Source organism: Dendropsophus ebraccatus, chromosome 2 (assembly GCF_027789765.1).
Source record: "Dendropsophus ebraccatus isolate aDenEbr1 chromosome 2, aDenEbr1.pat, whole genome shotgun sequence".
Taxonomy (NCBI): Eukaryota; Metazoa; Chordata; class Amphibia; order Anura; family Hylidae; genus Dendropsophus; species Dendropsophus ebraccatus.
This window is the reverse complement of record NC_091455.1, coordinates 176,008,591-176,021,125: the sequence shown is the minus strand read 5'-3', so window position 1 is coordinate 176,021,125 and position 12,535 is coordinate 176,008,591. Positions and strand designations below refer to the sequence as shown.

The 12,535-nt window shown below is 45.0% G+C and overlaps 1 protein-coding gene across 6 annotated transcripts in view; it reads left to right on the top strand.

Annotated features, from left to right (window-relative positions):
• The first annotated feature begins 399 nt into the window (after positions 1-399).
• Positions 400-12,535, top strand: part of STK31 (serine/threonine kinase 31) — a 41,883-nt gene continuing 29,747 nt past the window's right edge. For 2 of the 6 annotated variants that reach the window (XM_069958781.1, XM_069958780.1), the window contains exons 1-5: positions 400-420; positions 9,961-10,047; positions 10,161-10,197; positions 11,092-11,144; positions 11,939-12,037. In XM_069958781.1, the coding sequence (XP_069814882.1) occupies positions 415-420; positions 9,961-10,047; positions 10,161-10,197; positions 11,092-11,144; positions 11,939-12,037 (282 nt within the window). In that variant the 5' untranslated portion in view covers positions 400-414. Of the gene's footprint in view, positions 421-5,327; positions 5,449-9,960; positions 10,048-10,160; positions 10,198-11,091; positions 11,145-11,938; positions 12,038-12,535 lie in introns of those variants that run through there. The other 4 variants (XM_069958784.1, XM_069958785.1, XM_069958782.1 and 1 more) reach the window with 4 other exon arrangements.

The window sequence follows — 12,535 nt, the reverse complement described above, 5'->3', positions numbered from 1 at the left end:
GGCACTGCCAGATATAATTACAACAAATCACCCCAACTATGAGTACAATAATAAAGAACAAAGATCAAATACACAAAGAAATTACCAAAAAAACACCAAATTATTCCACAAAAGCGGCCAAACGACAAGCCTGGCAGACTAAACGCGTATCATCACACACAATGACTTTGTCAGTTTGGCCGCTTTGTCAGTGTTTTCATCATTGGGGTAGATAATGTATATCAAACATGGTGTAAAGTGAAACTGGCTCAGTTGCCCCTAGCAACCAATCAGATTACACCTTTCATTCCTCACAGACTCTTTGGAGAATGAAAGGTGGAATCTGATTGGTTGCTAGGGGCAACTGAGCCAGTTTCACTTTACACCATGTTTGAAAAATCTCCCCCTTGTGTGTGACGCCACGCATCAGTTTCTATGATTGTAGGATGAGTTTACATCTTGCCAGGCTTGTAGTTTGGCCACTTTTGTGCAATCATTGGGTGTTTACAGGGATGTTGTTAGCATTTTCTTGCACTATTTTTCTTGCATTACAGCACTTTTTTTGCTAATTTCTTTGTGTATTTGATCTTTGTTCTTTATTATTGTACTCATAGTTGGGGTGGTTTGTTGTGATTATATCTGGCAGTGCCGACTACATTGCATTTTTGTCTGTTGTGGTGTCTTGGTATTACTTGGTATGTGTTTTAGACACTGAGTTGCACCCCTTTTGTGAGTTTTGTGTGAGCTTCCTTATTTCCTACTTGCTTCCGTGTCACAGTCTTTGGCGTATGCTTTGCAATAGGGAATCGCGCCTCACCACTAACTGCATCCTGCTTCCCTCTTATGGTGCGTTTACACAGAGAGATTTATCTGACAGATTTTTAAAGCCAAAGCCTGGAATGGATTTGAAAAGAGGTGAAATCTCAGTCTTTTCTTTATGACATGTTCCATGTTTATAGTCTGTTCCTGGCTTTGGCTTCAAATATCTGTCAGATAAATCTCTCTGTGTAAACGCACTATGATCAGGCCCTATTACACACCGCACCTGGCCGATTACCATTCGCTCAGCTGATAATTGTTTAGTGTAATGGCGCATGTTGAAAGGAAACCATAAGCTAACACAATGTCAGCAACCGGCAGCTGCTGTTGCCCTGTGTAAAAGGACCGCCACTGACTTCTAATGGTCATTTGAGCGTCCCCTCTCCTCCCTGCATGTAATAGCACAGGCAGCAAGTGGGGAACATGGGGGAAGTGAATGCTGAGCGGACAGGCCGGCGCTTGCTTCACCCGGTAAATTGTGCCGTGTAATACGGCCTTTACCCACAGAGCTGATCTGGGGAGCTGGATGTCAGTGGAAGCCGGCAGAACAGGAACACAGTCAGGATTGAAAGATCGCACAGCGGGAGCAGCCAGGGGCAGTGAGGGGGGTAAGTATGGCTGGTTTGTTGCTTTATTCCATGGGGGGGGGGGGGGGACACAGGATTTCCTGGGACAACCAATTTAACTATGAGCAGCCTCTCCCTAAATATCCACATCACAGTTAGCCAACATGTGGGAGTCCTGTAACCTAGCTGGACTGTACACATCTTCACTTGCAAGGGGTTATCCTACCATTAGGACTTATCTCCTATGTACAGGAGTACAGTGCTCGGCTATTTCCTAGAGACAATGAATGAAGTGACAGTGCACTTGTATTTTAGATGGGAGGAGACATTCTCTGCTGGGAATCCCTGCAATCATGAATTTATCCTGTGCCCTGAGCAGAGCAGTACTATAGATGCCAGGGTCCTACAAGGAGCGGTGCAGGCAGGGAGCAGAGTGTGATAAGGCTGGAATTATGTAATAACCGGCCTTAGTTCAACTACGCCACCATTGAGCAGATGTGTCCTCTGCAGTGTTCCCACAATGTCCACTGTCAAAATATGGTGAGCGCCACACTGAAAATTTTCAGTTAGGAACTTATGTGACAGTGATGTTCTCCTGTCTATAGGCATCTTGAGTTACAGTACATGTGTGATTCCACCGCAAAATCAAAAGACCCCATCAACAAAATAGGGGATATTATGGAAGGAGGAACCCAAGTCTCCCACCCTTAGGGCAGAAAGCAGATCAGCAGCAGAAAATTCTGCTCAGAAATTCTGCAGTATGAACAGAACAGAAATACCATTGAACACAATGGGACATTACTCTGTTCATATTTTACAGGAGGAATTTCAAGCTGAAATAAGAGCGGATTCCTCTTTAATTCCTCACCTATTCCTCAGTGTGCACATACCCCAAGGGTAGGTTCACGCACAGAGAAGAAATCCCATTGAACACAAGGCTATGTTCACACACAGTATCTTGCAACCAAATCCAGGAGTGGATTGAAAACACAGAACGGCTATGTTCACTCACTGCTGAAATTGCTTGGACGGCCGCCATTTCATTCTGTGGTGGTGTGCACCGCTCTGCAGCAGCTGCGATCGGTCACTTGCTAGATGGTACTGTGTGACTTCACTACTGTGATGGTTGGTTGGTGGAGTATAGCTCAGCCAGGTGGTAGGTTGTGGCCAGGTGGTAGGTTGTGCCTTATACACAGGTATAAGGCACACCTGCTTTTAGTTTTTTTGCGGCTGGCTATACCCTTCCCCAATGGTTGGTGACCTGCCGGGTTATGATGGGTTCCTTGGGCGCTTATCACGGTGGTCCGGAGTGGAGTTATGACCCACCCACACTGTCAGTACCACCACCCACAGAAAGGGTAAATGACCCAGGACGGACGGTGTAGCCTGTGTGTAGGTGCTGGTGCAATAACCACAGTAAAATAAATAAACTTGTTCTTTACTAGTAGATCTTCTGTGATACAAGTGAATAGCATACTACAATCTTGACTTTACTAGATCTGCACTGAGAACTGTTGAGAGTAGAATAGAGTAGCAGTGCTGACTTGGTTGAGTGCTGAGAAGAGTAGAGAGAGAGTTCTGAGTAGTGGAGAGGAGTAGGTCGTGAGAGTCCCAACCCAATGTAGTACTGTGCTCTGCTGGAACTTTAGAAGAATACTTGAGAATATTTGAAAGAAAAATACTTGTGCCCGTGTTTCGACCTTTGTAGCTATACCATCTTTTGACCTGCAGTGTCGAGTTACCCATCCTATCAGGGTGACACAAGCCCCAGTCCTAGTTACCTGAGTTGAGCGAAGTGTCCAAGTGTTTCCCAGTGTCACCTGCCTTGCGAGATAGACTACATAGGCTCTTAGCTATATTGCTCTATCCGGATCAGTTCCTATAGCTTTAAGGATACTGTCCTGCACTGTGTTTAAAGTGACTCTGTACCCACAATCTGACCCCCCCAAACCGCTTGTACCTTTAGATAGCTGCTTTTAATCCAAGATCTGTACTGGGATCCGTTCGGCAGGTGATGCAGTTATTGTCCTAAAAAACAACTTTTAAACTGGCAGCCCTGTGCCCAAAGGTCAGGGCTTAGATTGTGTATGTATTAGGCTGGCACACCCTCTCTGTCCCTCCTCCCCGCCCTCCTCATCATTAGGAATGCTCCAGTCAGATTTTCTCCTATTCATCAACTGTGTGAATACTGAACATAGGCTGGATCGTTAAGGACCTGTGCAATGTTCAGACAGGAGAAAATGTTTCAGTGGCATTCCTAATGATAAAGAGGGTGGGGAGGAGGGACGGAAGGGTTGTTGTGAAAAGTTAGGGTACAGATACTCCCGTAGGGCACAGGGCTGCAAGTTTAAAAGTAGTTTTTTAGGACAATAACTGCATCACCTGCCAAACGGACCCCAGGACAGATCTTGGATTAAAAGCAGCTATCCGAAGGTACAAGTGGTTTCGGGGGGGGGGGGGGGGGGGGGGGGGGCAGATTGTGGGTAGTCGCTTTAAGTTGTTCACGGCATGGGTTGGGGTGATCTCTGACTTTTCCTCTCTGTAGTGTTTAGCACTGCATTATAGGTAGAAGTGTTGCTTTATGAAATAAAGTCTCTGTGTCTTCCATAAATATACTCTACAGCTGGTCTGTCCCGGACAGGGAACTTGGTAGAGCCAGGCTTCTGGCTAAACTCAGCAGGGATGCCTGATCTGTGTGTCTTGCTCCTCTGAGAAACAGAAAAGAACTAAGTGTGGGTCTACACTTCCTCTCCCCATGTGACAACTTCCTACAGGGTTTGTAACAGCTCCTGTGAGTGATGGAGAAGAGATTGCAAGAAGAAAGAAGGATACAGATAGATAAAAGAGAAGAGTAGCTGTCATTGGTGTCCAAATCACAAACAAAACAGTAATCCTTATTTAACTACAGCTGTGCAAAAGTTACATATGTATAGACAATGACCTCTTGTGGTCAAACTAAAATATAACCCTTCATTACAACAGTGTTCCTCATTGTACTAGGCTTTTGCGAGTGGTGTTCAAACTAGTAACACCTTTGGTAGGACACCACAATTGCAAATAACGGCTGTTGTTTTAAAAACAATGGCAATTATGCTATTAGGGTACAAACACACACGGCATATACGCTGCGTATTTACTGCTGCGATACGCAGCAGATACGCAGCAAATTAGATCTAAATAACTGAACACAGCATCAAATCTGCTGCGTATCTGCTGTGTATACGCTGTGTGTGTTTGTACCCCTAAAGTGACTGTACCACCAGGCCCAGGCTGAAGCACTGGAGGCGGGCCGACCCACCCTTAGTGGGAGGAAACCCCTGCCCCTCTAGGGTTTCATTGATTCTAATGGAGTCACGTCATGGAGGGGCTGGAGTTTCTTGCCACTAGCCTCCAGTGCTTCAGCCTGGGCCTGGTGGTACAGTCACTTTAAATAACATAACAAACTGCCTGCTTCTACCTCTCCTCACATCCCCAGGGTCCTTCTGCATGGTCTTCAAGTCCCCAGCTGAAGGACCCCGCCTCCGTCTCAGCAGCTGCGGCCAGTGATTGGCTGAACGGGCTGTCACTGCTAAGATGAGTCTCTTGGAGCTGGAGGTAGGATTGTTCAGCTGGGGACCCGAAGATGATGCAGAAGGACACTGGGGAACCTGCAGAGAGGTAAGAATAGCCTGTGGGCTATGTCTCACATCTATTTCTATCCAGACAGCTCCATTATACGTCCATGAGGCTTCCTGGGTGGGGATGGTGTATAAGATTTATAAAAATATTTCTATGTCGTTTACTACGTGTGAACAGGTGGTTAGGGCTCTAAGGGATCTATGGCTCTGGAGTTTGCCGGCTCCGTCCAGTCTGCGGACATAGCACATCTTCCCTACATACAGCAGCATTAGCAGTAAGTCCCTTCCCCTGTGTCTAGTCATGTGACTTCCTAGCGCCGCCCCTGATGCGGCGCTGACAGACCCCGGCACGCGTGGGCGGAGCCTCTTCACGCTGCACGTGCGTCGCGGATCACGTGTGTGGAGCACAGCGGAGAGGATCGACGGAGGGAGCATTCTGGCTATCTCCTCCGGTAACATTCCCGGTGGTGAGGAGATGGAGGGTCACTGGGTGTGAGAGGGCAGAGCGGGGAGATCCTGCGGGAGTGGGTGACCGGGATGCGGGGGATGGGCGCAGCTCACGTGATCCCGCTGTTACTAATGGACTGTGGACTTGTCACAGTGGGAAAAGTCTCTGCACAGTAAGCTGGGGGAGATGGTTGTAATATTCCTCCTGTCACCAGGATCAGAGCACCCCTGCCATGTCCCTATGGGGTGTATATGGGGTGTATGGCTGTGTGGGGGTGTATAGGGTATATAGCTGTATGGGGGTATATGGATGTATGGGGTGTATAGCTGTATGGGGGTATATGGATGTATGGGGTGTATAGCTGTATGGGGGTATATGGATGTATGGGGGTATATGGATGTATGGGGTGTATAGATGTATGGGGGTATATGGATGTGTGGGGGTATATGGGGTGTATAGCTGTATGGGCGTATATAGACGGGGTTATACTGTAGACCACATTGCAGCTAGTGACTGCTACCCCACAGTAATGGCTTCCTGATAACAAGTCACATGACTGTCAGCATTGAGCCCAGTCCCTGTGGAGCCGCCACCTGCTATAACCTCTGCAAGCTCTCTGCTATAATAAAGTGATGGGGCCGCCATGTCATAGAGGACTGGTACAGGTGTTACCGCCTATGCCCAATCTGCCATGCCTGACTGTGCCCATAACAGTATCCGAGCCTCTACCTCCTCCACCGGTGCTATATACCTGGCTTATATACCTGGCTGCACTTTCTTCAGTGGCCTCCATATTGTGGCACCAGATCCCGTCCTCTTTTCTTTGCTCAAGTGAATGTATCATCTAGACCAGGGGTCCCCAAACTTTTTACACAGGGGGCTAGTTCACTGTCCCTCAGATTGTTGAAGGCCCAGACTATATTATAAAAAAACAAACAAAAAAAAAAACTATGATCAAATCCCTATGCGCACTTGACATATCTTATTTTAAAGTTTAAAAAAAAAAAAATCAAAATGGGAACAAATACAATACAGTGGTACCTTGGTTTAAAAGTAACTTGGATTGAGAGCGATTTGCAAGAAGGGTTCAGTTTTTCAAAATTGTAACTTGGTTTAAAGGGGTTGTCCGGCGATAAAAAATTATTCACAGAATAACACACATTACAAAGTTATACAACTTTGTAATGTATGTTATGTCTGTGAATGGCCCCCTTCCCCGTGTCCCACCACCCCCACCCGTGTACCCGGAAGTGTGGTGCGCTATACATTACCTGTCACGTGCCGACCACGGTCTCCGATCGTCAGCAGTGACGTCTTCTTCGGGAGGCCAGCGGATCTTCCCGAGTGCCGGCCGCCCTCTGCAGCGTCATCCGATGCTCAGCCGCGATTGGCTGAGCACAGTTATGCTCAGCCAATCGCGGCTGAGCTTCGGATGACGCTGCAGAGGGTGGCCGGCACTCGGGAAGATCCGCCAAGCTCCCGAAGAAGACGTCACTGCCCGATCGGAGACCGTGGACGACACGAGATGCGGTGAGTATAATGCACCACACTTCCGGGTCTAGCGTGGGTGGGGGGATACACGGAGAAGGGGGCCATTCACAGACATAACATACATTACAAAGTTGTATAACTTTGTAATGTGTGTTGTTCTGTGAATAATTTTTTATCGCCGGACAACCCCTTTAAGAGCTCCCAGTACTGAGTTGGAAGAAAAGTCAGGGAGGGGCATGGTCTGCATAGCGGGGTCTACAGCCCTGTACTCTGACCCAGGAAGTCTCCCTTACCCTTCAAATCATAGCAGATCCACTTCAGGCTGGGGCTTACATCAGGGGACAGGACTGTGGAGATAATCTCTCCATAGCTGTAACCCCTCTCTCCCCGGACAGAGAGCGCTACATGTATGTGCCCACATCTGCCCTGCTTATTCCTTCCTGCTCCCTGCAGTATCTGTCAGTCCTTGTGTTTCCCATCCTTCCCTTCCCATAATGTGCCTGCACTTACACTCAGCTACTCACACTACTGTATAGAAAGTTTCTGTCACTGTCTTCCTGCACAGCTCTGTGATTCTCACTTCCTGATTGGCCCGTGCTGGACACACACCCCTTTCCCATTGCTTTCATGTGACCACACAGACGTCTGACAGCAGCCCTTCTCTATTCTAGCCATTTGTACTACGCTACTGCATTATGGGGATCTGCAGTTCCATTCTGTATCTACCAACTGCTGCTGTTTTTTCATTCTTATGCACTTACTATATATTATACACCACATGCTGATTGCTATACTGTACAGTAACTTATAATATGACATCCATCTTTCTACATGTTTGTTTCATTTGTTTTATCTGTTCAGTATAAAAAGAATCATTATTCTTGGGGTGTGGAACCAATTGTCTGCATTTCAATGATTTCTCATGGAAAAATTAGCTTTGGTCTAAGGGTACAAACACACACGGCATATACGCTGCGTATTTACTGCTGCGATACGCAGCAGATTAGATCTAAATAACTGAACACAGCATCAAATCTGCTGCGTATCTGCTGTGTGTGTTTGTACCTTAAGAGTGGATTTGGATTACAAGCACGACCCCGGAACGAATTATGCTCGTAATCCAAGGCACCACTGTAATTAACCCCTTCTGGACCGGGCTAATTTTCGTTTTTGCGTTTTCGTTTTTTCCTTGTGCTTAAAAGGCAATAGCAGTTGCATTTTTACACCTACAGACCCACATGAGCCCCTATTTTTTGCGTCACTAATTGTACTTTGCAACGACAGGCTGAATTTTTTGCATAAAATATGCTGCGAAACCAGGAAAAAATTACATGCGCGGTGAAATTGACAAAAAAACACAATTTTTTTGTGTCCTATGGAAAAAACGGACTTGTTATATATGTTCCTCAAGTCGTTACGATTACAACGATATGTAACATGTATAACTTTTATTTTATTTGATGGCTTGTAAAAAATTCAAACCATTGTTAACAAATATATGTTCCTTAAAATCGCTCTATTCCCAGGCTTATAGCGCTTTTATCCTTTGGTCTATGGGGCTGTGTGAGGTGTCATTTTTTGCGCAATGATGTGTTCTTTCTATCAATACCTTGTTTGCGCATATGCGACTTTTTGATCGTTTTTTATTACAATTTTTCTGGATTTGATGCGACCAAAAATGCGCAATTTTGCACTTTTTGTTCTTACGCCATTTACCGTGCGAGATCAGGAATGTGATTAATTAATATTTTGGGCGATTATGCACGTGGCGATACCAAACATGTTTATTTATTTTTATTTATAAAATGGGAAAAGGGGGTGATTCAAACTTTTATTAGGGGAGGGGATTATTTATTAATAACACTTTTTTTTTTTTTTTTTTTACACTTATACTAGAAGCCCCCTGGGGGGACTTCTAGTATAAGTACACTGATCTCTCATTGAGATCTATGCTGTATAGTTATACAGCATAGATCGATGAGATCAGTGTTCTATTGCTTTTTGCTGCTGCAGCCAAAAGCAATAGAATGCCGAGCCGGGATCGCCCCTCCGTGACAAGTCTTCAGATGCATCTGAAGACTTAATTAGCGGGCACGGCGATCGGGCTGTGCACGCTAATAGCTGCGGTCCCGGTCTACATGCTGCACCTGGGACTGCGGCGGTTCAGTGGGGGTCGCCGCGCAGCTCCACTCTGAACTCCCCCACCTACGCAAGGACCTACAGTTACGCCCTTGTGCTGGAAGGGGTTAAAATAAAGAACGAGTAAATTAAAATCAACAAACTCACCAGTATTTCAATGGGAACTATCGGCCTGCTAATGAGATGGTCAATGTCCTGTTCCATATTTGTCACTGCTAGGCGTAACAAGTGATGTAAGGGTCATATTATACGGGATAATTATTGTGTAAACAAATCGTTATATCGTTCGAATTTAAGCTATAATCGTTCTGTGTAAATTGCACAGAAACAAATCGTTCGTATGTCGTTGATTAATATCTGAACCTAAAATTATTGTTAATCGTTCGCTGCAATTCCGCATTCGTTCGCTCAAGTTCCCCATTTGTTCACTAATCATTAAGTGTAATTGCACATTGTCCATTGTTTTGCTGGGATCAGATGAGTAAACAATCATAGTAACGATCGCAATAACGATCATAACTAACAACCATCGTTCTGTGTAATATGGTGAATGATTTCAGGTTAACGATAAACAAACTCGTTAACAGTTATCGTTTATTGTTAGTTGTTAATCGTTAAAAATCGCTCTGTGTAATAGGACCCTAAGTGTGCATCAGGTAGTGTAGATCTGGTTGAAGATTTCAGATGTTTTAATCTGAAAAAAGACCTACTGTAAGTGCTGCCAAAGATGGTTGCCATTCTGAGTGCGTGGACCTTTTTACTGGTAGCATACTGTCACTATTAGGGGGTCTCAGCAGAGGCTCTTCCCCTCCCCAGCCTGTGCTGAGACCTCTCTTAATGACGGTAGAAAATGCCCCCCCCAAATTAAAATCATCCCTCTTCCTTTCCACCCCTCACTCAGCTCCTGCTCACTCCCTCACTCCCCCTCAACCAAGATTTGCAGAAGATTTTACTGCCCAACTTGCAGCGCAAATCTGCTGCGATTCCGGTACGTGTGAAACTACCGTAAAGATACATTTGGTCTCCAGGCTTCACCTAGCTGCCCGCAGGAAACTGTCTGTCTGAATAAACTGTTGTTTCTTGTGTTTTGTTTTTGTGTAGATTATCAAAATGGAAGGAAACGCATCAAACGAGAAAGGTAATTCTACTAAGCCTTCAAAATGTGTCCAGGCTGGGATATTAACAATGCCCCCTATGCCACACTCCATTACCACCACGGTATCTACAGCGCCCCTGGTCCAGCTGTGCAGCACTTCTTGGTCCCTGTCTTGACCAAAGTGCCTGCTAAGCCAATCAGTGTTGCCTCCTTGTGTTAGAACCGAGAAGTGCTGCACATTGGACTGGCCTGGGACAGGTGAGTATCAGGGGTTTATGTTGCCATTTTGTTGTAAAGAATCTATTTCTATATTTTTTAGTATAGGATGCCGTTTTTAGCAATAAAACATCTTGCGAAAATGTGCCTGCATCCTATACTGTGCACTAATGGCCACCCCTAGTGATCAGCTAAAGCGCCAATTCCTCACTTTGCCCACTTTCTAAGCAGCCGGAACCTCTGGGTATAGAGACGACTAGCCGCGAGCCCTCTTTATACCTCCTTACAGACACCATGATGTACATGTATGTCACATGTCAAAAGTTGTCTGGGAAAAACTTAAAATTTGTTCCAGGCCTGATGATCTTGGCCGTCCGTCAGTCTCTGCTTCTTCCAGGTTCCATGTTGTCCCGACACCACAATACCTGCCTGCTAAATGGTTGGCCGAGCAGGAAGGTTCTGTGGGACTGAGAAGGCACACGACCTGGAAGTAATGTGAGTGATGACAAACTCTGTACGCCGCTGAGGACTGTGTTTATGCCAAATGAATAAAGGAATTATTATACCATTGGATCAGGCATGTTTAATTCCAGCTGCCTGATCCTTTATTATCATAAAGATTACATGGTTTGCTGGTCCCACCATATTGGCGGGTTGCAGAAGGTGAATGAGATTGATAGATTTATCTTTTTTTTTTTTTTTTTTTTTACCCTTACACAGTGGAGAATGTCTACGTTTCTCATGTGGAAGATGCCGTGACGTTTTGGGGACAGGTAGGGAAAGAACAGTCTTCAGCGCTCAGCAATATCGCCTGTTCTTACTCAGTATACAGAAGAAATATAAAATACATGATATACAGGACATTTCAGTATTAAAGCGTAACTGTCATTTACCAAAAGAGTTTCCCTCTATACTGAAGAAGCTGTTTTCCTAGCACCCCCCTCACTTCAAAAGAAGCAGGATTCTGTGTCCATTATGCTCTATGTAGAGGGGAGGGGCTGAGAGGAGCGAGTGAGCACAGAGCAGTCCAGCAAGTTCCTAGATAAGCACTGAACTTTCTGACCCCTGAATCCAGCGTTCTAGGTGCCCAGACAGTCTACAAACAGCTGACCTTCATGTCTCCTCTTCCTGCTCACTCATCCGCCTCGGCCCCTCCATAGGATATAATGGACACAGCAAAACTCATCTTCACTGGCTACTCTGTAATGAAGACGGATTTGTCTGATAATGAACAGATGATAAGTGAAGGGGGAGGCTGGGAAATTGCTTTTTGAGTACAGAAAAACCCTTTTTTTGCCTAATAAAACCTATTAGAGTTTATTAAAATCGCTTATACTGCTGATTTCTGCAAAAAAAGAAAAGAAATGACAAATACACTTTCAATACACATTTAAATCTGCCATATATCATGTCTTTTATGTCTTTCCTGTATAAGGAGTGCTGCTAAATATCTGTGCAAACCACAGCAATACGCCTAGTAAGTGCTCCCTCAGTCTGATCATGTTTCTGTATGACACTGGCTTTAGAGGATGCCCTTTTCACACGTGTTCATTATTTTCTAAAACAGTCAATAGAGAGAATTCACGACCTTTCAGATATAGGCAAATCTTTGGCAACGTTTTGCCCCACAAGGAATACTGTCTTTGGCGCTCTTGATCTTGATAAGGTAAGATGTATATGTTAACTTATTTAAAAAGGGAACTCCAGCAATTTATTTTTAACATTAACTGGTATCAGAAAGTTATGTAGATTTGTCAATTACTTCTATTTCAAAATCTCACTATTACCAGTACTTATCAGCTGTTGTATGTCCTGTAGGAAGTGGTGTATTCTCTCCAGTCTGACACAGTGCTTTCTGCTGCCACCTCTGTCCATGTCAGGAACTGTCTAGAGCAGGAGAAGTTTTCTATGGGGGTTTGAATCTGCTCTGGACAGTTCCTGTTATGGACAGAGTTGGCAGCAGAGAGCACTGTGTTAGGCTGGAAAGAAATACACCACTTCCTGCAGGGTAGCAGCATCTAAGTATTGGAAGATTGGAGATTTTTAAATAAAAGTAATTTAGGCTGGGTTCACATTGTGTTTTTGCAGTATTTGTTTTTTTCATTCAGTTTTTGCAAAAAAAGGACAAAAAAGTGGATGTTTTTGTGTGCGTAAATTTTAATTA